Source organism: Salmo salar, chromosome ssa09 (genome assembly GCF_905237065.1).
Source record: "Salmo salar chromosome ssa09, Ssal_v3.1, whole genome shotgun sequence".
NCBI classification, from domain to species: Eukaryota; Metazoa; Chordata; class Actinopteri; order Salmoniformes; family Salmonidae; genus Salmo; species Salmo salar.
In genome coordinates this window covers 23,521,906-23,549,210 of record NC_059450.1, presented here as the reverse complement: position 1 = coordinate 23,549,210, position 27,305 = coordinate 23,521,906, and the positions used below count along the sequence as shown (strand labels likewise).

At 45.8% G+C, this 27,305-nt stretch overlaps 1 protein-coding gene across 1 annotated transcript in view; it reads right to left on the bottom strand.

Annotated features, from left to right (window-relative positions):
- Window positions 1–581: 581 nt before the first annotated feature.
- The window catches only part of LOC106610987 (fibroblast growth factor receptor-like 1), a 70,407-nt gene continuing 43,683 nt past the window's right edge, over window positions 582–27,305 (bottom strand). Inside the window, exons 5-8 of the mRNA XM_014210759.2 lie at window positions 17,278–17,364; window positions 16,877–17,161; window positions 15,757–16,110; window positions 582–6,482 (exon numbers count right to left, since the gene is read on the bottom strand). Coding sequence (XP_014066234.1) covers window positions 6,046–6,482; window positions 15,757–16,110; window positions 16,877–17,161; window positions 17,278–17,364 — 1,163 coding nt within the window. The 3' untranslated portion in view covers window positions 582–6,045. The remainder of the gene's footprint in view (window positions 6,483–15,756; window positions 16,111–16,876; window positions 17,162–17,277; window positions 17,365–27,305) is intronic.

Sequence of the window (27,305 nt, the reverse complement as noted above, 5' to 3'; positions counted from 1 at the left end):
TTTTTTTCAATGGCAAAAATGAAGTCTTTGATCCTTAACCTGCTGTATGTAAAATATTGTGTGCTACAGCTTGGAAAAATAAATGACTGGATGACGATTGTTTCCAACATTAGGGCTGTTTGTTCCTAAATAATTGAAATCCGATTTGTTGGTATATCAAGGAAACAAGTATCGGGACACTGGTCCCGGCTCTAGTCACTGACCTCATTCCCAGTGGCATCCTGTGGGACTTTAGGCAGACCAGAGGCTTTTACCAACCTGCTCGATCATTTTCAGACTTTAAGAAAGCTCTTGCACAGTGGTCATTCAAACTTCTCACCAACATGGTCCTTCATACTATACATATGATTTTATCATTGAGACATCAACCAAGCATTTCTAGTAGGGGTGTCATTCATTTCATGGAGGACCTAGTGTCTTTTTTTTCCAGTTAAGCCAGAAAGGTGAAGGAGTTCCTTACTAATTAGTGACCTTTTCATCAACTAAGTACCAGGGAGGAGCAAAAATCCTAGGTTTGCCATGGAATGAGTGACACGTGCTTTACAGGAACAACCTTGAATTGAGGCCATGAACAAAAAGTGTACATTTGCTTGTCCTTTAATCAAACTTCAAATGACTTTCAATGGTGTACATTGATAAGATTGTGAAACATAACCAACTGTAAGTACTTGTATAAACTAAATATGAGTAACCTGGTTGGCAATGTCAAAGGTAGACTCAGCAGAAAGTAAACCGCAGTGGGTCAATTTCAGCAACAAAGAGTGTTGAAGCATGAGGCTCAATGTCTCCACTGTTTTGATCCTGTGGCTACCACGCTGTGAACAGCATGAAGTGAACCCCTGCACATGGGCAGCGCACAATTGGCCCAGCATCGTCCGGGTTTGGCCGGGGTAGGCTGTCATTGTAAAATAAGAATTTGTTCTTAACTGACTTGCCTAGTTTAAATAAACATTCAATAAAAAAATGTGCAGGCACTGTGACAGAGCGGTCTTGCATCTCGCTCATATACATATCTGCGTTGCTGCTTGTGGAAATGTCATGTCGCTGAGTCTACCTTTAATATATGAAATACAGTGCATTTGGAAGTATTCAGACCCCTTAACTTTTTCCTAATTTTGTTACGCTGCAGCCTTATTCCTCAATCTACACACAATGCCCCATGGCAAAGCTAACAGTTTATTTAAATGTTTTGCAAATGTATTAAAAATAAACTTATTCACATGCATTCGGACCCTTTGCTATGAGACTCAATTGAGTTCAGGTGCATCCTGTTTGCATTTGTTTATCCACGGCTTGATTAGAGTCCACCTGTGGTAAATTCAATTGATTCTATGTGATTTGGAAAGGCGCATACCTGTCTATGTAAGGTCCCACAGTTGACAGTGCATGTCAGAGCAAAAACCAAGCCGTGAGGTCGAAGAAATTGTCCGTAGGGCTCCGAGACTGTTAAGGCACAGATCTGGGGAAGGGTCCCCCAAAAATGTCTGCAGCATTGAAGGTCCCCAATAACAGTGGCCTCCATTCTTAAATGGAAAAAGTTTGGAACCACCAAGACTCTTCCTAGAGCTGGTCACCCAGGCAAACTGGGCATTTGGGGAAGAAGGGCCTTGGTCAGGGAGGTGATCATGAACCAGATGGTCATTTTGACAGCCCTCCAGAGTTCCTCTGAAGATGGGATAACCTTCTCGAAGGACAACCATCTCTGCAGCACTCCACTAATCAGGCCTTTATGGTAGAGTTGCCAGACGGAACAACTTAGTAAAAGGCACATGACAGCCAGCTTGGCGTTTGCCAAAAGGCACCTAAGACTCAGACCATGAGAAACAAGATTGAACTCTTTGGCCTGAATGTCAAGCGTCATGGCTGGAGGAAACCTGGCGCCATCCCTACGGTGAAGCGTGGTGGTAGCATCATGCTGTGGGGATGTTTTTCAGTGGCAGGGACTGGGAGACTAGTCAGGATCGAGAGAAAGCTGAATAGAGCAAATTACAGAGAAAAGGCTGATACACCCCCTAAAAAAAAGTACAGAGAAATCCTTTATGAAAACCTGCTCCAGAGCAGGTGAAGGTTCACGTTCCAACAAGACAACAACCCTAAGCACACAGCCAAGACAATGCAGGTGTGGCTTCGGGACAAGTCTCTATCCTTGAGTGGCCCAGCCAGAGCCTGGACTTGAACCCGACCTGAAATTAGCTGTACTCCGATGCTCCCCATCCAACCTGACAGAGCTTGAGAGGATCTGCAGAGAAGAATGGGAGAAACTCATCAAATACATGTGTGCCAAGCTTGTAGCGTCATACCCAAAGACCCGAGGCTGTAATCGCTGCCAAAGAAGCTTTAACAAAGTACTGAGTAAAGGGTCTGAATACTTATGTAAATGTAATTTCAGTTTTCAATTTTTTTATAAATTTGCTAAAATGTCTAAACTTGTTTTTGCTTTGCATTATGGGCTATTCTGTGTAGATGAGGAAAAAAAAACAATTTAATACATTTTAGAATAAGGCTGTAACGTAACAAAATTGGAAAAAGTCAAGGGGTCTGAATACTTTACGAATGCACTGTATACTTTACATTGCAACTACAGTAAATATAATCTTACACATTCAACATATTCAAAATGCCTGACTTTGAAAAATAAACAATACATTTCCATAACAAAATAAATTAAATACACATCTCTTTTAAAATGCATATAAAATGACTACATCTATATCAATTGTTGTTGGATTAGACTGCGGTCCCAAGTACTCATTATTATGGTGTTATATATATTCACTGCAACACTGGGGATATTTTTGACCTCATACCTCTTGCAAGGATTCTATAAAACACATACAAAAGGCTAGTAGTGGTGGTAACCTAAGTAACATTTGGATTCCGGCAGTGATATGTAGTGAGTCTAGTCAAACAGTCAACATTGGTGCAATATTATTCCTTGCAGTCTTCGATATGGACATGATTCAAATGCCCCCAAAAAATGCTACCTATCGATTTTTCATATAGCCCTTCGAGGCCTTCAGGGGTGACTGTGAGTGAAATGAAACAGGATTATTGATGGACACTAGTGGTCAGGGTTAAATAGATGTGCATTCAAACAATGAACTTTTTTTTTTCATCAAAGGGACTACCTGAGTATGAGTGTAAAACCAGCCCTTTTGTATTATATTCCATGCATCCTTCAACATCATCACCTAGCAGAGCTTAAGTACTGTATCGTGTGCCCTACAACAGGTTTAGAGGTAAAGGTCTAAACTGGCCCTAACCCCTCTAGGTTAGTTGAGATGGGTAAACAGCACAGTTACTGATGGATATGGGTTGTTCCATGAAATGAGTGCCTCTTGAGTACAATATTGGATTTTAAAAACCTGTTATAATAAATGAAATACCCCTTTCATATAGACAACTTGGAGAATCCCTCCATGCACCCTATGTGACTTCTAGGAAGATTTTAACCCACTTAACCCCAATATTTCACCAAGTTTTCACCATCAATCTTAAACCCTAGTTATAAGCTGAGGGATGTGCCTGGAGAAATGTAACCACTCTCAAATTCATAAGCAGAGGTATGGATGCAAGAACTGACCATCCATTATATACAAATTCATGTTTTGAGGCTATACTTTTTTTTTTCTTTACATTTACTTTTTTATTTTTTTATTTTACAAACATTGGAGTAAAATAAGATTATCTTTTTGGGTTCTGATGGGGTACGACAGCTTAACTAAACTCGTGAGGCATTTCTACGTTATATTCTTTTTTTATTTTTTTATCTATGAATATACACTGAGTATACAAATTAGGAACAACTTCCTAATTTTGAGTTGCACCCGCTTTTGCCCTCAGAACAGCCTCAATTATTCAGGGCATTGACACTAGAGTTCCACAGGGATGCTGGCCCATGTTGACTTCGGTGCTTAATTTCAGCCGGATCCTGCTAGAACAGGATCATAAATGTGACTGGATGACAATGATTGATTCCAACATTAGGGCTGTTGTCGTAAATAATTGAAATCGGCTGTGTTTTGTTTCCTTGCTTTGATACTAACCAGTGGCTTTTACCAACATCCTAGAAATCATAATTTTCAGACTAGCTGTGCCACTAAATATCCTGGTTTGAGTCCAGGCTCTGTCGCGACCGGGAGACCCACGGGGCGGCGAACAATTGGCCCAGCGTCGTCCGGGTTAGGGGAGGGTTTGGCCGGTAGGGATGTCCTTGTCCCATCGCGCTCTAGCGACTCCTGTGGCGGACCGGGCATATGCACGCTGACACGGTCGCAATGTGTACGGTGTTTCCTCCGACACGTTGGTGTGGCTGGCTTCCGGTTTAAGCAAGCATTTTGTCAAGAAGCAGCACGGCTCTCTACCTTCGCCTCTCCCGAGTCCGTACGGGAGTTGCAGCGATGAGACAAGACTGTAACTACAAATTAGATAACACGAAATTGAGGAGAAAAAGGGTAAAACAAAAAAAAGGAATATAAATAAATAATTTTCCCAGTCGGAGGTCGTTTTTTTTTAACCGATTTCCTAGTTGTCTTGAATGTACTGAAGTCGGAAGTCGGAGATTTCCCAGCTCCGAGTTCCCAGACGCGGCATTGAAAAAATATATGCAAAAATCTCCAGTCATGTAAAATGATGTAGAATCGCATGAAATGCGTTTATAAAAGGCCCAAAAATACCTGGACCCTTGGCCACAACATTTTTTTGCCCATGTGTGCAACTTCTGTAAATGACTCTACTCTACGTCACTACGCAAATGTGATGATATACATGCGTGATTGTTTCTCATGTGTTCAGGTACCTCAGAGCTCCCCAGGTAATCCCCCTCTCACGCTCACTTTTTGTTCCCGGCACCTCCCGATTGACAAATTCAGCACTGGTTGACTCCAATGCCTCCCACAGTTGTGTCAAGTTGCCTGGATGTCCATTGGGTGGTGGACCATTTTTGATACACACAGGAAACTGTTGAGCGTGAAAAACCCAGCAGAGTTGCAGTTCTTGACACAAACCAGGTGCACCTGCACGTACTACCATACCCGTTCAAAAGCACAATATTTTGCCTATCCCATTCACCCTCTGAATGGCACACATACACAATCCATTTCTCAATTGTCTCAAGGCTTAAAAACCCTTCTTTAACCTGTCTCCCCTTCACCTATGCTGATTGAAGTGAATTTAACAGGAATTTAATAAGGAATCATACCTTTCACCTGGTTAGTCTATGTCATGGAAAGAGCAGGTGTTCTTAATGTTTTGTGCTGTGTATATCATTCATTTAAAACTCCAAAAATGGATGTAGCAACTAAGAATTTTAGAGATGGGAAAACTTTTTTTTATGAAGTCGAACATGTGATCTTTATGACAGAATGTAAAAATAATAACAATTAAAAAAACTTCTCAAAGGGCACCAAATTGGTGGAACGACCCATAGCCCTCTCAGTAAGTCTGAATAGCCGTTAACACATTGCAGAATCCCTTGGGGATTTGTGTACAAAGTGCACATCGGGGTTTGATGTCTTTTAGTGGTGTTGATATGAAACAAGTAGCACCAAGGACCAGGCAGGTATGCAGGTGCGTAAACACCATACATATTTTCATTGTGGTTATTTTAGTTGAGATATCACAAGGGCAGCCATTATGCACAAACCACTAAAACTGCTCATGCAAGATCACCTTCATTTGAATGTTGAACATTACTAAATTATCATTATTAAGCCCTAGTCATGTCCAGTCAGATCAAGATCCAGCACAGGCAAGGTGACAGTTCAAAGAGCATTTGTGTAACCAGAGAGCTGTTCTCTGAGGTTCAGTCCACAGCTCAGACCCTCACTGTACGATGCCATTCTTCAGAGGCGCAGAGAAGGGGACAACATTACATTTGGTCCTCTGTAGCTCAGTTGGTTGAGCATGTTTCTTGCTACATCAGGATAGTGGGTTCATTTCCTGGGACCACCCCTACTTAAAATGTATACACGCATGACTATAAGTTGCTTTGGCTAAAAGCTTCTGCTAAATGGCATATATTATTATATTATATTTGGCACATGGCTAACACTGAAAGTGAATGTGCTGGTGCACCTTCCCGTCCACGTGGGAGTGGATGTGAGTGTGGATGTCTGGGTAGATTTGGGGGTAGATTTTGGGGGGTAGGGCAGAACCCCCCTGAGTGAGGAGAAGCTGCTGCTGAGCCAGATACTCCTCATAGTTTATGGAGCCCAGGCAGTCCTTCTCTGGGCTGGAGGAAGTGGAGAAGTGGGCCACACAGCTCCTGTCCCTCTCCTGGTAGGGCAGCCGGTGGGAGGCCTGCAGGACCTGGGCAGCCGCAGCCGGAGTGCTGGGAGGGGAACAGTGCTTCTTACTCTGACAGAACCACAGCAGCACTGTACCGAAGATGAACACCATGCTAGCAGGGATGCCGATGATGACAGGCCAGGGTAGGGTGCTGGAGGCTGGGGTGGACATCGGGGGGATGGGTGGCTTGGTGTCTGCAGGAGGAGAGGACCCGAAAAATAATGATCGGTCAACATGGAATCAATCATTCTAAAGTGAGGAGTTACTTTCTTCTCCAACACTTTGTTTTTGCATTATTTAAACTAAATTGAACATGTTTCATTATTTATTTGAGACTAAATAGATTTTATTTTTGTATTATAGTAAGTTAAAATAAAAGTGTTCATTGTTCATTCAGTATTGTTGTAATTGTCATTATATATATACACATATACAGTTGAAGTCAGAAGTTTACATACACTTAGGTTGGAGTCATTAAAACTCGTAGTTCAACCACTCCACAAATTTCTTGTTAACAAACTATAGTTTTGGCAAGTCGGTTAGGACATCTACTGTGTGCATGACACAATACATTTTTCCAACAATTGTTTACAGACAGATTATTTCACTTATAATTCACTGTATCACAATTCCAGTGGGTCAGAAGTTTACATACACTAAGTTGACTGCCTTCAAACAGCTTGGAAAAATCCAGAACATGATGTCATGGCTTTAGAAGCGTCTGATAGGCTAATTGACATCATTTGAGTCAATTGGAGGTGTACCTGTGGATGTATTTCAAGGCCTACCTTCAAACTCAGTGCCTCTTTGCTTGACGTCATGGGAAAATCAAAAGAAATCAGCCAAGACCTCAGAAAAAACATTGTAGACCTGCACAAGTCTACTTCATCCTTGGAAGCAATTTCCAAACGACTGAAGGTACCACGTTCATGTGTACAAACAATAGTGAGCAAGTATAAACACCATGGGACCACGCAGCCGTCATACCGCTCAGAAAGGAGACACGTTCTGTCTCCTAGAGATGAACGTACTTTGGTACGAAAAGTGCAAATCAATCCCAGAACAACAGCAAAGGACCTTGTGAAGATGCTGGAGGAAACAGGTACAAAAGCATCTATATCCACAGTAAAACGAGTGCTATATCGACATAACCTAAAAGGCCGCTCAGCAAGGAAGTAGCCACTGCTCCAAAACCGTCATAAAAAAAGCCAGACTACGGTTTGCAACTGCACATGGGGACAAAAATCGTACTTTTTGGAGAAATGTCCTCTGGTCTGATGAAACAAAAATAGAACTGTTTGGCCATAATGACCATCGTTATGTTTGGAGGAAAAAGGGGGAGGCTTGCAAGCCGAAGAACACCATCCCAACCGTGAAGCACAGGGTTGGCAGCATCATGTTGTGGGGGTGCTTTGCTGCAGGAGAGAATGGTCCGCTTCACAAAATAGATGGCATCATGAGAAGGAAAATTATGTGGATATCCTGAAGCAACATATCAAGACATAAGTCAGGAAGTTAAAGCTTGGTCGCAAATGGGTCTCCCAAATTGAGAATGACCCAGAGCATACTTCCAAAGTTTTGGCAAAATGGCTTAAGGACAACAAAGTCAAGGTATTGGAGTGGCCATCACAAAGCCCTGACCTCAATCCTATAGAAAATTTGTGGGCAGAACTGAAAAAGCTTGTGCGAGCAAGGAGGCCTACAAACCTGATTCAGTTACACCAGCTCTGTCAGGAGGAATGGGACAAATTTCCCCCAACTTATTGTGGGAAGCTTGTGGAAGGCTACCCGAAACGTTTGACCCAAGTTAAACAATTTAAAGGCAATGCTACCAAATACAAATTGTGTGTACGTAAACTTCTGACCCACTGGGAATGTGATGAAAGAAATAAAAGCTGAAATAAATCATTCTCTCTACTATTATTCTGACTTTTCACATTCTTAAAATTAAGTGTTGATCCTAACTGACCTAAGACAGGGAATTTTTACTCGCATTAAATGTCAGGAATTGTGAAACACTGAGTTTAAATGTATTTGGCTGAAGTGTATGTAAACTTCCAACTTCAACTGTAGCAATACATCAGAGAGTCTTGGTTGATTAATTAAATCACTGCAGTGGGTCAATACTACATTATTCACCAATGCAAAGTTTACAAGAATCAGTGGTTGAAGAAAACTGGAAACAAAGAGGAGTTTTATCATGTTCATTACTCTGAGTATTATTGCATTACATGCACTGGAAATATGAATATCTCCCTGTACAGGACAGAATCCCAGGATCTTGGGGATTTGAGAAAGCCAAATTAAGGTTAAGGGGAGCTCTAGTATCAAATCAAATTCTATTCGTCACATGCACAGTTTACAGCAGGTATAAATGGTGCTACGCAATGCTTGTGTGCAAGCTCCTGCAATATTGCAGTACAATGATCAATATCAATAATAATAGGGCCATACAATAAGTAATAGAATAGGTAGTATGTGTAGTAGTAAGCTGATGAGTATACAATATACACGTAGTGGTCAGTTTATTAGGTACACCCTGTAGCCATGAAGAGATGCACCTGGTCAACAACAATGTTCAGATGCGTACTTTCGTGCGTGAAAAGCTCAGGAGGCCAGCAATTTCTGAGATACCAGAACCGGCCTGCCTGGCATTGACGATCGTACCATGCTCAAAGTTGCTTAGGTCACTTGTTTTTCCCATTCTCACGTTCAATCAAACAGTAACTGAATGCCTCAATGCCTGTCTACCTGCTTTATATAGCAAGACACAGCCATGTGAGTCACTGTCTGTACGGGGTGGTGTACCTAATAAACTGACTGTATACAGTATAAATCATGGATGTGCTATGTCAAGTATTAATGTATTATAAATATAAAGTGGGGAGTGTCTTGGTCACGCAGTTGAACAAGTAGTATATAATAGAACATCAGTGTTGAGTGTGTGTGTGTGTGTGTGTGTGTGTGTGTGTGTGTGTGTGTGTGTGTGTGTGTGTGTGTGTGTGTGTGTGTGTGTGTGTGTGTGTGTGAGGGTTGGATGGATGGATGGATGGATGTGTCAGTGCAAATAGTCTCTAAAATGCAGATAGTCTCTAAAGTGCAGATAGTCTCTAAAGTGCAGATTGTCTCTAAGGTGCAAATACAATGCATTCGGAAAGTATTCAGACCCCTTCCCCTTTTCCACATTTTGTTACGTTACAGCCTTATTCTAAAATGGATTAAATTAATAAAAATCCTCATCAGTTTTTTTTAAATGTTTGCAAATGTACATATAAATATATACTGCTCAAAAAAATAAAGGGAACACTTAAACAACACATCCTAGATCTGAATGAAATAAATAATCTTATTAAATACTTTACATAGTTGAATGTGCTGACAACAAAATCACACAAAAATAATCAATGGAAATCCAATTTATCAACCCATGGAGGTCTGGATTTGGAGTCACACTCAAAATTAAAGTGGAAAACCACACTACAGGCTGATCCAACTTTGATGTAATGTCCTTAAAACAAGTCAAAATGAGGCTCAGTAGTGTGTGTGGCCTCCACGTGCCTGTATGACCTCCCTACAACGCCTGGGCATGCTCCTGAGGTGGCGGATGGTCTCCTGAGGGATCTCCTCCCAGACCTGGACTAAAGCATCCGCCAACTCCTGGACAGTCTGTGGTGCAACGTGGCGTTGGTGAATGGAGCGAGACATGATGTCCCAGATGTGCTCAATTGGATTCAGGTCTGGGGAACGGGGGGCCAGTCCATAGCATCAATGCCTTCCTCTTGCAGGAACTGCTGACACACTCCAGCCACATGAGGTCTAGCATTGTCTTGCATTAGGAGGAACCCAGGGCCAACCGCACTAGCATATGGTCTCACAAGGGGTCTGAGGATCTCATCTCGGTACCTAATGGCAGTCAGGCTACCTCAGGCTAACTCTGTGCGGCCCCCCAAAGAAATGCCACCCCACACCATGACTGACCCACCGCCAAACCGGTCATGCTGGAGGATGTTGCAGGCAGCAGAACGTTCTCCACGGCGTCTCCAGACTCTGTCACGTCTGTCACGTGCTCAGTGTGAACCTGCTTTCATCTGTGAAGAGCACAGGGCGCCAGTGGCGAATTTGCCAATCTTGGTGTTCTCTGGCAAATGCCAAACGTCCTGCACGGTGTTGGGCTGTAAGCACAACCCCCACCTGTGGACGTCGGGCCCTCATACCACCCTCATGGAGTCTGTTTCAGACCGTTTGAGCAGACACATGCACATTTGTGGCCTGCTGGAGGTCATTTTGCAGGGCTCTGGCAGTGCTTCTCCTGCTCCTCCTTGCACAAAGGCGGAGGTAGCGGTCCTGCTGCTGGGTTGTTGCCCTCCGACGGCCTCCTCCACGTCTCCTGATGTACTGGCCTGTCTCCTGGTAGCGCCTCCATGCTCTGGACACTACGCTGACAGACACAGCAAACCTTCTTGCCACAGCTCGCATTGATGTGCCATCCTGGATGAGCTGCACTACCTGAGCCACTTGTGTGGGTTATAGACTCCGTTTCATGCTACCACTAGAGTGAAAGCACCGCCAGCATTCAAAAGTGACCAAAACATCAGTCAGGAAGCATAGGAACTGATAACTGGTCTGTGGTCCCCACCTGCAGAACCACTCCTTTATTGGGGGTGTCTTGCTAATTGCCTATAATTTCCACCTGTTGTCTATTCCATTTGCACAATAGCATGTGAAATGTATTGTCTATCAGTGTTGCTTCCTAAGTGGACAGTTTGATTTCACAGAAGTGTGATTGACTTGGAGTTACATTGTGTTGTTTAAGTGTTCCCTTTATTTTTTTGAGTAGTGTATATATATATATATATATATATATATATATATATATATATATATATATATATATATATATATATATATATATAAAAAAGAAATATATTATTTACATAAGTATTCAAACCCTTTGCTATTAGACTCGAAATTGAGCTCAGGTGAATCCTGTAACCATTGATCATCCCTGAGATGTTTCTACAACTTGATTGGAGTCCACCTGTGGTAAATTTAATTGATTGGACATGACTTGGAAAGGCAAACACCTGTCTATATAAGGTCCCACACTTGACAGTGCATGTCAGAGCAAAAACCAAGCCATGAGGTTGAAGGAAATGTCCAAGACAGAATTGTGTCGAGGCACAGATCTGGGGAAGGGTACCAAAACATTTCTGCAGCATTGAAGGTCCCCAAGAGGACAGTGACCTCCATAACTATTTCATGGAAGAAGTTTGGAACCACCAAGACTCTTCCTAGAGCTGGCCGCCCGGCCAAACTGAGCAATCGGGGTAGAAGGGCCTTGGTCAGGGAGGTGACCAAGAACCCGATGGTCACTTTGACAGAGCTCCAGAGTTCCTATGTGGAGATTGGAGGACCTTCCAGAAGGGCAGCCATCTCTACAGCACTCTACCAATCAGATCTTTATGGTAGAGTGTTCAGACGGAAGCCACGCCTCTGTAAAAGGCACACGATTGCCCGCTTGGAGTTTGCCAAAAGGCACCTAAAGGAATCTCAGACCATGAGAAACAAGATTCTCTGGTCTGATGAAACCAAGATTGAACTCTTTCGCCTGAATGCCAAGCGTCACATCTGGAGGAAACCTGGCAGCATCCCTATGGTGAAGCATGGTGGTGGCAGCATCCAACAGGACAACGACCCTAAGCATACAGCCAAGACAACGCAGGAGTGGCTTCGGGTGCCCGGACTTGAACCCGATTAAACATTTCTGGAGAGACCTTAAAATAGCTGTCCAGCAACGCTCCCCATCCAACCTGATAGAGCTTGAGAGGATCTGCAGAGAAGAATGGGAGAAACTCCCCAAACACAGGTGTGCCAAGCTTGTAGCGTCATACCCAAAAAGACTCAAGGCTGTAATCGCTGCCAAAGTAAAGGGTCTGAATACTGAATATGCAAATGTGATATTTCAGTTTTTTATTTTTAACATATTTGCTAAAATGTCTAAAAACCTGTTTTTGCTTTGTCATTATGGGGTATTGTGTATAGCTTGATGAGGGGGAAAAAGGATTTAATCCACTTTAGAATAAGGATGTAACGTAACAAAATGTGGAAAAAGTCAAGGGGTTTGGATACTTTCCAAATGCACTGTAGTCTTTAAGATGCAGGTCTAAGCAGGTGGACAGCTAGGGTTAGCTATTCAGCTGTCTGATGACCTGGTGGTAGAAGCTGTCTTGGAGCCTGTTGTTCCGAGATACAATGCTCCGATACCGCTTTCCAGATAGTAACAGAGTGAACAGTCCGTTGCTTGGGTGACTGGAGTCCTTGACGATCTCCCGGGCCTTTCTCAGACACCGCCTGGTGTATATGCCCTGGAGGGCAGGGAGCTTGCTCCCAGTGATGCATTGAGCCATCCGTATCACCCTCTGTAGAGCCTTGCAGTTGAGGACGGTGCAGTTGCCATACCAGGCAGTGATGCAGTTGGTCAAGATGCTATAGAACTTCTTGAGGATCTGAGCTAGCAGCATACAACCCTGCATCCCACTGCTGGCTTACCTCCGAAGCGAAGCAGGGTTGGTCCTGGTTGAGACCAGATGCTGCTTAAAGTGGTATTGGAGGGCCATTAGGGGGCACTCTTCCCTCTGATCTAAAAAAATATCCCAATGCCCCAGGGCAGTGATTGGGGACATTGCCCTGTGTAGGGTGCCGTCTTTCAAATGGGACGTTAAACGGTTGTCCTGACTCTCTTTGGTCCCATGGCACTTATCGTGAAAGTAGGGGCGTTAACCCCGTTGTCCTGGCTAAATTCATACCATCATCCCCATCTTCGAATTGGCTCATTCATCCTCTCCCGGTCCTCTATGATGTACATGCCGAGAAAGTTTAAGCTTTTGACCCCCCTGGTGGGCCCCTGTGTTGAGAGTCATCATGACGGAAGAGATGTTGCCTACCCTCACCACCTGGCGTCTGCCTGTCAGGAAGTCAGGACCCTGAGCTTAATGATCTTAGAGGGGACTATGGTGTTGAAAGCTGAGCTGTAGTTGATGACCAGCATTCTCAGTGTGTTTGGGATGGCTTGTTTCAGGTTGCAGAGGTACTCATTTGAAAGATCAATATAGGGAGTTTGTGTGTACAGTCATGGCCAAAAGTTTTGAGAATGACACAAATATTATTTTTCACAAAGTCTGCTGCCTCAGTTTGTATGATGGCAATTTGCATATACTCCAGAATGTTATGAAGAGTGATCAGATGAATTGCAATTAATTGCAAAGTCCCTCTTTGCCATGCAAATGAACTGAATCCCCCAAAAACATTTCCACTGCATTTCAGCACTGCCACAAAAGGACCAGCTGTAACGGCCGTCGTTAAAATGAGACCAAGGTGCAGCGGAGGATGTGTTCATCTTTCAAGATATTTAATGGAACGCATGAACACTACAAAATAAACAAAACGACCAGCAACAGTTCTGTCCGGTTACACACTAAACAGAAAACAATCACCCACAAAAACCCAAAGGAAAACCAGGCTACTTATGTGTGACTCCCAATCAGCAACAACGAACTACAGCTGTGCCTGATTGGGAGCCACACACGGCCCAAAACAAAGAAATACAAAAACATAGAAAAATGAACATAGAACGCCCACCCAATGTAACACCCTGGCCTAACCAAAATAAAGAACAAAAACCCCTCTCTATGGCCAGGGCGTTACACCAGCTGACATCATGTCAGTGATTCTCTCGTTAACACAGGTGTGAGTGTTGACGAGGACAAGGCTGGAGATCACTCTGTCATGCTGATTGAGTTCGAATAACAGACTGGAAGCTTCAAAAGGAGGGTAGTGTCACGCCCTGACCTTAGAGATCCCTTTTATTCTCTATTTGGGTAGGTCAGGGTGTGACTAGGGTGGGAAATCTATGTTTCTATTTCTTTGTTGGCCTAGTATGGTTCCTAATCAGAGGCAGCTGTTTGTCGTTGTCTCTGATTGGGGATCATACTTAGGCAGACCTTTTTCCCACCTTAGATTGTGGGATCTTGTTTGTGTGTAGTTGCTTTCTGCACTGCATATAGCTTTACGTTCGTTTTTGTATTTTGTTGTTTTTTCCGGTGTCATTTTTAATAAAAGTAAAATGTACGCCTACCACGCTGCACCTTGGTCCATTTCTACAAACGAACGTGACAGGTGGTGCTTGTTCTTCCTCTGTCAACCATGGTTAACTGCAAGGAAACACGTGCCGTCATCATTGCTTTGAACAAAAAGGGCTTCACAGGCAAGGATATTGCTGCCAGTAAGATTGCACCTAAATCAACCATTTATCGGATCATCAAGAACTTCAAGGAGAGCGGTTCAATTGTTGTGAAGAAGGCTTCAGGGCCCCCAAGAAAGTCCAGCAAGCGCCAGGACCGTCTCCTAAAGTTGATTCAGCTGCGGGATCGAGGCACCACCAGTACAGAGCTTGCTCAGGAATGGCAGCAGGCAGGTGTGAGTGCATCTGCACGCACAGTGAGGCGAAGACTTTTGGAGGATGGCCTGGTGTCAAGAAGGGCAGCAAAGAAGCCACTTCTCTCCAGGAAACATCAGGGACAGACTGATATTCTGCAAAAGGTACAGGGATTGGACTGCTGAGGACTGTGGTAAAAAAAAAATATCTGATGAATCCCCTTTCCGATTGTTTGGGGCATCCGGAAAAAAGCTTGTCCTGAGTAGACAAGGTGAGCGCTACCATCAGTCCTGTGTCATGCCAACAGTAAAGCATCCTGAGACCATTCATGTTTGGGGTTGCTTCTCAGCCAAGGGAGTGGGCTCACTCACAATTTTGCCTAAGAACACAACCATGAATAAAGAATGGTACCAACACATCCTCCGAGAGCAACTTCTCCCAACCATCCAGGAACAGTTTGGTGACGAACAATGCCTTTTCCAGCATGATAGAGCACCTTGCTAAGTGGCTCGGGGAACAAAACATGGATATTTTGGGTCCATGGCCAGGAAACTCCCCAGACCTTAATCCCATTGAGAACTTGTGGTCAATCCTCAAGAGGCGGGTGGAGAAACAAAAACCCACAAATTCTGACAAACTCCAAGCATTGATTATGCAAGAATGGGCTGCCGTCAGTCAGGATGTGGCCCAGAAGTTAATTGAGGGTATGCCAGGGCGGATTGCAGAGGTCTTGAAAAAGAAGGGTCAACACTGCAAATATTGACTCTTTGCATCAACTTCATGTAATTGTCAATAAAAGCCTTTGACACTTATGAAATGCTTGTAATTATACTTCAGTATTCCATAGTAACATCTGACAAAAATATCTAAAGACACTGAAGCAGCAAACTTTGTGGAAATGAATATTTGTGTCATACTCAAAACTTTTGGCCACAACTGTACGTGATGGGGAAGGTTTTGAAATTTGGATTGTTGGGGGGCCAGGTTAAAGGTAATGATGTACTAGATGGCTGACAGCCTGGCTCTGGTCTTACCTGGCAGCACGGTGAGGAAAGCACTGCGGAAACTGTAGCCCATGGTGTTGGCACCCAGACAGATGTACATGCCAGCATCCTCCTCCTTGGCACGGGTGATGAGCAGCTTGTTGAGGTAGGAGCCATCAGGGCGTGACCACACCTCTCCCGTGGGCAGCACCATGAACCGATGGTCGCCCACCTCGATGGTGGAGTTGTACCGACTCTCCTCGTTGGACTCCACACGCTTGAGCCACTGGATGACCGGTTTGACGTCGCTCCTCACTTTGCACTGGAATGAGGTAGTCCCCCCATAGTCCACTGTGGTGTTGACCGGGTGAGTGCCCGTCAAGATGGGTTTGGAGTTGGTCCGCTCTGCAGAGAGACATAATGGACGAACTGTCACAACTATTCCAAATTTCAACAAGGCTGACTCTCTGCATGTACCAGCGTAATGGCAGTTATTGGCCTCAGGCTTAGAACTTGTAATTGTAACAGAGAGAGACGGAGAGAGAGAAATACCACATGTAACACAAGAAGTATGTGTGATTAGTTTCCTCTCTCTCTGCTCCTGGTTGTACAGGACACACATCTCAGGGGGAGGAGGGGTTCAGGGGGTGGGGGGCTGGCAGACAGCTGGATCCTAATCAGCTCAAGATTGGAGGGGCTTGTGGTTGAGCAGCCCCCTCCTCCTCCCCCCACACACCAGAACACAACCCTCATTCTCAGACCTGCCTTCTCAATATGCTTCTCATATACGTACATGATTAGACAAGCACATTCATCCATGGAGTAGGGATATGAGTAAGACTTACTGATCAAACGCAGCCGTCTGACGAAGGTAGATCAGAGAGCAAGGATCTCCAAAAGGTTATGGTTCCTCCTCAAATCCAGACCCGACGTTACTATGATTACGTGGCAATTGTATCAACGTTCACATTGAGTTTCCATCCATGATAGCCAACATTTATCATTATCACAATGTCCATAGAACTCAGTCTGCAGGACTGTGATACAGTATATAATACAGTATTTTATGGTTCTTTCCCGAGGAGTCTACCTCATACATTAGCTATGAGATCTTGGACTGATTCGTTAAGTGTATTTATAACTCAGGCCTCTGTGACTGTATGATACTTACGTATGACCTCCACTTTGTAGGTGGCGTTGATCTCTCCGGCTTGGTTGGAGATTCTGCAGGTGTACCTGCCGCTGTTCTCCGGGGTCAGGTTCCTCAGGCTCAGAGTCCACTTCTTCTGGCGCCCCTCGCCAACCTCGCGCTCCGTCAGGGGCCTGTCGTCCTTCAGCCACACAAGGTCTGGCCGAGGGTTACCGCTGGCTGTACACTTCAGCCGCACAGAGCTCCCCACTGGGCGGGCAATCACCCGTTTCCTCATTTTAGCAGGCTGTGTGAAGCGGGGACGCACTTTGGGAAAAAGAGTTTGGGGTTTACTACTTTGCAGAGATGGATAACAGAATCATAAAATAAGACTCAATCTAATGCAAATAACTTTAGTAATGTTGCTTTTTTTATGATCTTACCTAGTTTTCCTGATAGGTGGTCAGGGTCATACTCTGACTCCACCCCACCAGGGACCCCTGGCCCAGTCTTAACAACACCAGAGTCATCTGTAGGGGAAAGGGAACAGAACATTTATATTTTAACATTGCAAAGGAAAGATGCAACATATAATTGAACATGGCATAAAAGTTATGCCCAATACTCACACAGGAAAGGCCTTGGAGGTCTTAACAGAGGGTGATGACAGAGATTATGAAGTAAGCCTATTAGGATTTCACTAGTGTTAAACTTGAAAGACTTCTGTCGCCATTTGGGCTAACATCAACTGGAGTGACCTTCCAGTTCTGATCTCAGAGGGGTGTTTTTCTTTGTTATTTCAAAGCGGTTTATATCATTAATTCACATTCAAAGCTGAACACTATCAAATACGTTGTTTTATGGAGTAGACACACGTTGTTAGTCAGATTCACCTCTCGTCTAACTCAGGACACAATTATGAGGCTTATGAGTATTCCCTTACAAAAAAAGATTGCAGTTTTGAAACTGCAGTAAAAGTGCAGTAACTGCAGTCGACTGTGGTATTTTGAACTGAACTCCAACTGCAGTTACACTGCAAATTACTGCAGTAAAAAAAACGGTGTTATTTTGGATGCAGTATTTTCAGCATACTGCAGTTATACTGCACTCTAATTGCAGTTATACTGCAGTGTACTGCGGTTATACTGCACACTGACTGCAATCTTTTTTCGTAAGGGATTCAACAAGCAGTGGAAAAATGTTTCAGTTGAATTCAATGCTTTTTGTTTCACACTTTTTACATTTTCATTAACATGGTGTGTAACGATCATCTGAAAGAGGGGACCAAGATGCAGCGTGGTGAGTGTTCATATTGAATTTTAATAATACAAAACACTTGAACATAAGACACAAATGAACGCCAACAGTTCTGTCGGTGCAAACCACACAACAGAAACAACTACCCACAAAACCCCAAAGGCAAACAGGCTGCCTAAGTATGATTCCTAATCAGAGACAACGATAGACAGCTGCCTCTGATTAGGAACACTACTCGGCCCAAAACAAAGAAATACAAAAACATAGAAAAAGGAACATAGAACGCCCACCCAATGTAACACCCTGGCCTAACCAAAATAAAGAACAAAAAACCCCTCTCTATGGCCAGGGCGTTACAGTACCCCCCCCCCAAAGGTGCAGACTCCGGCCGCAAAACCTGACACTGAAGGGGAGGGTCCGGGTGGGCCTTCCTACGGCGGCGGCTCAGGTGCGGGACGTGGCCTCCGCTCCACCCTCGGCTTCGTCCACTTAGGTGGCGCCCCTGGCTGCGCCGGAGGACTGGCGGGCAACCCTGGCTGCGCCCGGCTGGCGGGCGTCCCTGGCTGCGCCCGCCTGGCGGGCGACCCTGGCTGCGCCTGGCTGGCGGGCGTCCCTGGCTGCGCCCGCCTGGCGGGCGACCGTGGCTGCGCCCGGCTGGCGGGCGTCCTCGGCTGCGCCCGGCTGGCGGGCGACCCTGGCGTCTCCAGCGGCTCCGGGCTGGCGGGCGGCTCCGGCGTCTCCGGGCTGGCGGGCGGCTCCGGCGGCTCCGGGCTGGCGGATGGCCCTGGCGGCTCCGGGCTGGCGGGCGGCTCTGGCGGCTCCGGGCTGGCGGGTGGCTCTGGCGGCTCTGGCCCAGGATTCACCAGGCTGGGGAGACATGAAGGAGGCCTGGCCCTGGGCGCAGGCACAGGACTCACCAGGCTGGGGAGACATGAAGGAGGCCTGGCCCTGGGCGCAGGCACAGGACTCACCAGGCTGGCGGGCGGCTCTGGCGGCTCCGGGCTGGCGGGTGGCTCTGGCGGCTCTGGCCCAGGATTCACCAAGCTGGGGAGACATGAAGGAGGCCTGGCCCTGGGCGCAGGCACAGGACTCACCAGGCTGGTGAGACATGAAGGAGGCCTGGCCCTGGGCGCAGGCACAGGACTCACCAGGCTGGCAGGCGGCTCTGGCGGCTCTGGACAGGCGGGCGGCTCTGGTGGCTCCGGACAGGCGGGCGGCTCTGGTGGCTCCGGACAGGCGGGCGGCTCTGGCGGCTCCGGACAGGCGGGCGGCTCTGGCGGCTCCGGACTGGCGGGCGGCTCTGGCGGCTCCGGACTGGCGGGCGGCTCTGGCGGCTCCGGACTGGCGGGCGGCTCTGTCGGCTCCGGACTGTAAACTGTCGCCGGAAGCTCAGGACGGGGAATGCGCACTGTAGGCCTGATGCGTGGGACTGGCTTTGGAGACGCCAGACTAGTAACACACACCTTCAGGCTAGTGCGGGGAGCAGGAACAGGACGTACTGGAGAGAGAGTGCGAGAGGCAGGCACCTGAAAAGCATGGGTAGTTGACTCAGGCCTCACCCCTGGTCCAGCCGAACTACCCGTGTGCCTCTCGTTCTTCCCGGGTAGGCTCTGATATCTTTCGTTCACCTGGCCCCATGTCCAGTCTTTCCTCCCAATCCACTCCTGATGAGACCAGGTGTACATCTCCTCCCGAGCACGCTGCTTGATCCAGTTGTGGTGGGTAGTTCTGTAAGGGCTGTCGTCGTGAGAAAACCAAGGTGCAGCAGAGGATGTGTATTCATCTTTGGTAATTTAATGAAAAGAGAACACTTTACAAAAATAAACCAAAAACGACAGCCAGACAGTCCTGTCAGGAAAAACTCTAAACAGAAACAACTACCCACAAAACCCCAAAGGAAAACAGGCTGCCTAAGTATGATTCCTAATCAGAGACAAGGATAGACAGCTTCCTCTGATTAGGAACCCTACTCGGCCCAAAACAAAGAAATACAAAAACAGAGAAAAAGGAACATAGAACACCCACCCAATGTAACACCCTGGCCTAACCAAAATAAAGAACAAAAAACCCCTCTCTATGGCCAGGGCGTTACATGGTGTCACGCCCTGACCCTTGGAAGAGGTCATTTTCCATAGTAGAGTAGTCAGGGCGTGACAGGTGGTTGTTTTGGGTGGGTAGTTGTTTTCCATTTTGTCAGTGAACCTTACGGAATTGTTGGCTGTCGTTTTTGCTATTTTGGTCTAAGTGTTTTCTTTAATAAAGGAAATATGAGCACTTTACACGCTGCGCCTTGGTCCCCTTTCGACGACCCTTGTGACAGAACTACCCACCACCAACGGACCAAGCAGCGTGCATTCTCCAGGAGGATGAGCGGGAACAAGCAGTATGGCTCAGAGGAGTGGACCTGGGAAGAGATCCTAGATGGGGCAGGATCGTGGACAAGGCCGGGAGAATATCGCCGCCCGCCGGAGGAGATAGAGGCAGCGAGGGCGGAACGGCGATACTGGGAGGAACGGCTAGGCAAGCAACTGGAGGCCGAGAGGCAGCGGCAAAAAAATGTTTTGGGGGGCACACGGGTAGATTGGCGAAGGCGAGGTTAAGACCTGAGCCAACTCCCCGTGCTTACCGTGGGGAGCGAGTGACTGTAGAAGCACCGTGTGATGCGGTGGTGCGCACGGTGTCGCCCATGCGCACTCACAGCCCGGTGCGCTCGGTGCAAGCTCCTTACCGCTGCCGTGCTAGAGTTGGCATTCAGCCAGGAAGGAGTGAGCCGGCTCAGTGTTCCTGGTCTCCGGTGCGTCTCCTCGGCCCAGGTTATCCTGCGCCAGCTCTACGCACGGTAACCCCAGTTCGCCAGCTCAACCCAGTGCGGCCTATTCCAGCTTCCCGCCCTTGCCGAGCTAGGGTCAACATTGAGCCAGGACGGGTTGTGCCAGCCCTAAGTGCCAGACCTCCAGTGTGCCTCCAAGGCCCAGTGTACCCTGTGCCTGCTCCGCGCACTCTCCCTCCAGTGTGCCACGATGGCCCAGTACGTCCTGTGCCTGCTCCTCGCACTCTTCCTCCAGCGACGCTCCTCAGCTTGGAGCCTCCAGCGACGCTCCACAGCCCGGAGCCTCCAGCGACGCTCCACAGCCCGGAGCCTCCAGCGACGCTCCTCAGCCCGGAGCCTCCAGCGATGCTCCTCAGCCCGGAGCCTCCAGCGACGGTCCGCAGCCCGGAGCCTCCAGCGACGGTCCGCAGCCCGGAGCCTCCAGCGACGGTCCGCAGCCCCGAGCCTTCAGCGGCGGCCTGCAGCCCAGAGCCTTCAGCGGCGGTCTGCAGCCCAGATCCTCCAGCGGCGGCCTGCAGCCCAGATCCTCCAGCGGCGGCCTGTAGGTCAGAACCTCCAGCGGTGGTCTACAGCACAGAGCTTCCGGTAATGATCTACAGTCTGATTCCTCCGATAGTGATGCACAGGCCTGTGTTACAGAAGCGGAGGGATCTGCGGGCGGAACGGGGGTTACGCCCTGAGCCGGAGCCGCCTCCGTTGCTGGAGGATCGGAGGGAGAGGAAGGGTCTGGGTGTAGCACATGAGCCGCCATAGATGTTTGTCACCCTCCCTTCCCTCCCTTTGTGTTTGGGGTTGTTTTTGTTGTTTTTTGTTTGGGTGCAGTCGGGGTCTGCACCTTTGGGGGGGGGGGTACTGTCACGTCCTGACCCTTGGAAGAGGTCATTTTCCATAGTAGAGTGGTCAGGGCGTGACAGGTGGTTGTTTTGGGTGGGTAGTTGTTTGCCATTTTGTCAGTGTACCTTACGGAACTGTTGGCTGTCGTTTTTGTTATTTTGGTCTAAGTGTTTTCTTTAATAAAGGAAATATGAGCACTTTACACGCTGCGCCTTGGTCCCCTTTCGACAACCCTTGTGACACATGGCCCCCAGCCAAACAAGCACAGTAAAACACGCTTGGCTCCATCTGAGTAAATTTAGCATTTATAGATAGCATGTACCCCCTCAGTGTATCCTAAGGTCACACGCTGTAACATTTGGGAGTAATATGATCAGTTTTCATAAGTGCAGCTCTGGGAGACAGCTGTGGAGTTGATGTCATTGACTGACTGACTTCATGTGGTGGAGCTAAGACACGGCTTAGTGAAAATATTATCAATGAAACATAATAGATCATTTGTAATGCATATCCACTTCATGAGGTAGACATTGATGAATTTATGGAATGTATCAAGTTCCTTGCCAACTACTACCATTCCTCAGAATACCAAACTTTATGACAAATTAAAGAAGTTCAACCAAAGCAGAGCAGGGTGTCATATAGATAGATTACACATGCAACTACTGCACTGAATCACTTCATGCTAGTAGAGTCATTCACAAGTTTCAAATATTTTCCAATATACCAGCACTGAGCTTGTCAGTTCTAACGTTGCCTACTTTCTAAAGCTTCACATTCTGAAGTATCCACTATACAATTCTGATAGTGACGTCAAACACATTTCATAAATTAAATTAAGTGAATGTGTTACTCAGTAGTTAGAAAATACGTCTTATAGGTACATTTCATAAATAAATATAAAATATATGTTCTACTGTCATACACCAGGGGTTCCCTAACTTTTTGCCCACAACCCCATTTTGATATTTAGCAAAAATGTGCGACCCCACCTGTCACGACTTCCGCCGAGGTCGGGTCCTCTCCTTTTCGGGCAGCTCTTGGCGGTCGGCGTCGCCGGTCTTCTAGCCATCATCGATCCACTTTTAATTTTCCATTTGTTTTGTCTTGTTTTCCTCACACCTGGTTTCAATCCCCCCAATTACTTGTTGTGTATTTAATCCTCTGTTCCCCCCCATGTCTTTGTGTGGGATTGTTTATTGTTTCATGTATGCGCACGTTAGACTGGTTGCGCTGGGTTATGTCAACCCGTATTGTATTTCGTGTTCGTTGTGCCGTGTGTTTTTGGTTCGCCTAAATAAAAGGCTCCGTTTGCTACCCAATATCTGCTCTCCTGCGCCTGACTCCCTTACAGCCATTTATGCATACCTAACACCACCATGTAAAAAAAGTGATGTAATCAACGGCCATTATTTATTTTTTTAATTGGGGCTATGACAGTCTATTGTAAATCAATCCGACAGTACTTTTGACTGTATTTCAATCTGAAGACAGTATGGTTTGAAGTGACTGAAATGCATCAGAAAGGTATTGGGAAGTTGTGAAGACCATCAGGCAATAACATGTTGATATTCTTTTTCCCCCAGTCTGATTTAGTGCCTGGTCTACTGAGTCCTGCACGGCTTGTGGGCATTGTAGAGGGAAACAGAAGACACATGCCACTGGGGTAAAAAATTATTAATCAACGTTGTTTCCATGTCATTTCAACCCCAAAAATCAATGTGATGATATTGAATCAACGTGGAAAACTAATTGGATTAGCAAAAAGTCATCAACGTAGGGGGATTTCGTCTTTTTTTCACACAACTTTTAACTTAAATCCTATGACATGGTGAAATGTTTTGTTGATTTCACGTTGAATTCACGTTAGCTGACAACTCAACCAAATGTAAATCAAAACTAAACGTTGAACTGAAGTCTGTGCCCAGTGGGATATGTGTTCCTAAGTGATGGCGTCATAATATTTTGTAGCTTAAACAGTTCAAAAGATAGAGCAACATTTGTAGGAAGAAAACTGAAACCGCTCTGTTTATTATAACCACATCTAGCGGCTACCGGAGGTTACTGATGTAACCCTGCTTCTATGAACCAAGCACAAGTTTTTTTAATTTTATTTCAGAGTTTCTCTCGCGACCTCATTTTCAAATCAGGCGACTGCTAGTTTGGGAAACACTGCCATACACCTTGTACAGAGCCTGAACCCAGTGTAGCCTCCAGTAAAATTTGTCCAAATCCAGTTTGGTGCACACTCTGCGTTTGAATGGGGCAGGTAAAGAGACCAGATGTGTCTTCTAACCCCCCACTCCAGGCACCCTCCGACTTTCCCCAAACCCCCAAAGCTGTCTATGGTTCTCTGGGCACAAAACTTCCATTGTCTGCCACCTCCAGCACAAGGCCCAGTCATGATGTCATGACTATTTGAAGGGCTTAAACTGGCCAACTATAATAACCCATTCCCTTTAAAAAAAAGCCTCCATTGGAAGATATATTTCTCTGCTGCTCACTTGGGTTCTCCACATTCCTCCTGGTTCCTGAACTTCCCAATCCAAACAGAACACGGTCCCACGCTGCCCGGATTTTCTTTTCACATTTTTTTGGTTCCTTTCCTCTCTATTTTCTGGAGGTCCTTGAACAATGGTACCCTTTATGAGTCTGGGTCTAAACTACTATCCTAGGCTGCTATTGTCTTTACACAATGTTGGCTCCCTGGACCTGCAGACTGGGGGAAGGCAGGACATCTCAGTGCTGCTACATAATTGTTATTGTTGGAATACTGAAAAATACAATTATCAGTAAAAGGAGAGGACTTGCATGCCTCCCTGTCAATCCTTTTTGTACCCTCTCTCTCTCTCCTTGAGAGGGGCCCTATCCTCCCTCATCAAAGAGTAACTAAGAACAGCAATCCACTCGGATTCTGCAGGACACAACTTTCAAGCGATAAAACATGTAGACTACTTTGTATTCCAATTGTATTACCAAAATGGAATATAACTTCTAAATAAACACAGCACATTTGTACATTTAGAGATGGAAGGGAAAGGCAAACACCCACGCACCCACGTACCCAGACACATTCAGTTACAGACATAATGTTGGGAAGACAGGCAAAGTAAACGGCTAACAACAACCAAAGAATCCAATGAAACTGTCTCTCTAGCCTACTGTACCACTGGGTCTGGTGCCCTCACTTCTTTCTCTCCTCTTCATTCACAAATCCAGCCAAAGGAAATACGTCACTCTCACTCCCCTGGCCTTGAGCTTCAACTGAATCTCAGGAAAATGCCCCATCATTCTGTGGGTCACAATGAGCTTCAGATGTAGTTGGGGACATTCTAATGTCCAGAGAAAGTAATGAGTAGTGGCCTTACATCATCACTACATCATCAAACAACCACCACATGTTATCAGCCACACATAATGCAGTGTAACTGGACAGTCAACAAAGTCTGTACTATCACTTCCACTACAGCACTTCTACTATCACTACCACTGTACTATAGAGATTTAAAGTATCCATGTAGAAATGAAGGTTACCATGATCCTCTCTCTGTTTAAATGGTCTGTGCTGTGTCAACACTGTGTTACAATATAAACTTTACACCATGCTAATTGTAAAAAAAACGGATCAGTGTAGATCGTGTATCTGTCTGTCTGTCAGTGTGGCAGTCATGTCCCTATCTATTCCAGTCCACCAGCAGGAGGGGTGAGGGTGGGGTGGGGTGGGGGGGGGTTTGGGGGGGAGTTTAGGAGGGTCGGGTGGGAGTCAGTTGTCAGGAGACCCCCCCCAAACAGGGCACAAACAGCCAGCTAGGGGGATTGAGAAGGCGCCATGTTGCACTGGCTGACCAGATTCTTGGGATAGCTCAGGGGAGGACAGGCTGATTGGCAGAAGGATTTCTTCTACACCCGCGGCTGGATGGAGAAACACCCTTATATCACCAGGACCACCCCTTTTCTTTCTCTCACTCTTTTCTCTCTTTATTCCTTCCACATCTACCATTTCTTTCTTATACCACTATCCCATTGTTTCTCCCCTACTCGCCCTCTCCTTCTACTCCCTGCCCTTCTCTCTTTCTGTCCTGATTAAAAAGTGTGTTGTGCACTACGGGCCTTGAGCTTCAAAGCCAGCCAGGATATTGAACAGCACTCTTTTTGAGCTCCAGTAAAAAGAATCCACTCAAATGATGGATGCTGTTTGCAGAGCTACGCTGGAAGTTAGCCAATATTACACCTCCCATTTACAACACTTCAAATAAATCATCTCTCTGAGAAGTCTACCAGCCTTCTCCACCAGGCATTGAACTATATACAAAACACTATTAAAATGTCTAACAATTAGGTACATCAAGAGGTACAATAATTTCACCATTGATTGGAAATGTTCCGCTCACAATAATTATGGACCATTCTACCGTTTTTAGGCTGTCAGTTCTCCCAATGTATGACTTCCGTCCTGTAAATGTTTTAAAATGAGGCTCCCCTAATCTCCGTAGCCAAAAAAGCCTCTGACTGCACTGCACGCCTGATAGGACTATTATAAAAACAAATAAACTGGTGATGTGTGCCAGTCCCTGGCTGGAATGATGGATCAGAGAACGTCAAGGAGAGAGAGAGAGAGGAGAGCGAGGGGGAGGTCTCTGTGGTCTTACAAAACAGAGATGTGGAATGACTGCTGAGAGACTGGTGTTGGGTTGTCACGCATTCACCACAAACAGTGGGAAAGAAAAACAGAACCAACTCCATCAGGCTTAAGAGCGAGCCCAAACAGTTTGTGGTGGAGATCAGAGAGGGTGAAAATAATGGTGTTCAGTTTAATAAAATACACATGAGAAAACAGTATCCCTCAAGAAAAAAAATGCCTTTGAACTTTTAAAGAGACATCTCTGTCCTGTGTGGGAGTAGATAATAATACAAGCAGGCATGTTGAACTTATCTTATAAACCTCCCCCTGTTTCGGCACTACTGAAAGCCTAAATACTTTTCATTTCATCAAACTGCAGACGCCAAGCTCGATAAATCAGTTTTGAGTTACAAACACTACTACAGTACGTAAGCAGCAGGGTTGGAGAGTAATCTGATTACAAAAAACTTTAACTGTAATCAGTTACATTACCAGCAAAGAATATTGTAATCAGGTTACAGATACTGTTTAAAAACTAGATGATTACTTCTTAGATTACTTTTAAATTCAGAAAGGATGTTTGCAAAACAATACACTATGACACCTTTCTGTTTTCTCAATGACATTTAATTCAGCATTGAAAGTAAGTTTGTTTGTTCTCCCTGAGCAAGTCTGACCACAAATCAGAGACAACTATGATAACACACCAAATGCGTTTGATGGATCCTTCTTGTTTTCTTCGAATGCCTCTTAAGGGAAAAGTAATCCAAAAGTAACGGAAAGTAATCCGATTACGTTACTGAGTTTGGGTAATTACTGATTACAATTTTGGATAAGTAGGCTAACTAGTAACTGTAATGGATTACATTTAGAAAGTATCCTACCCAACCCTGGTAAGGAGAGAGAGAGAGAGATGCTATCTATCATTT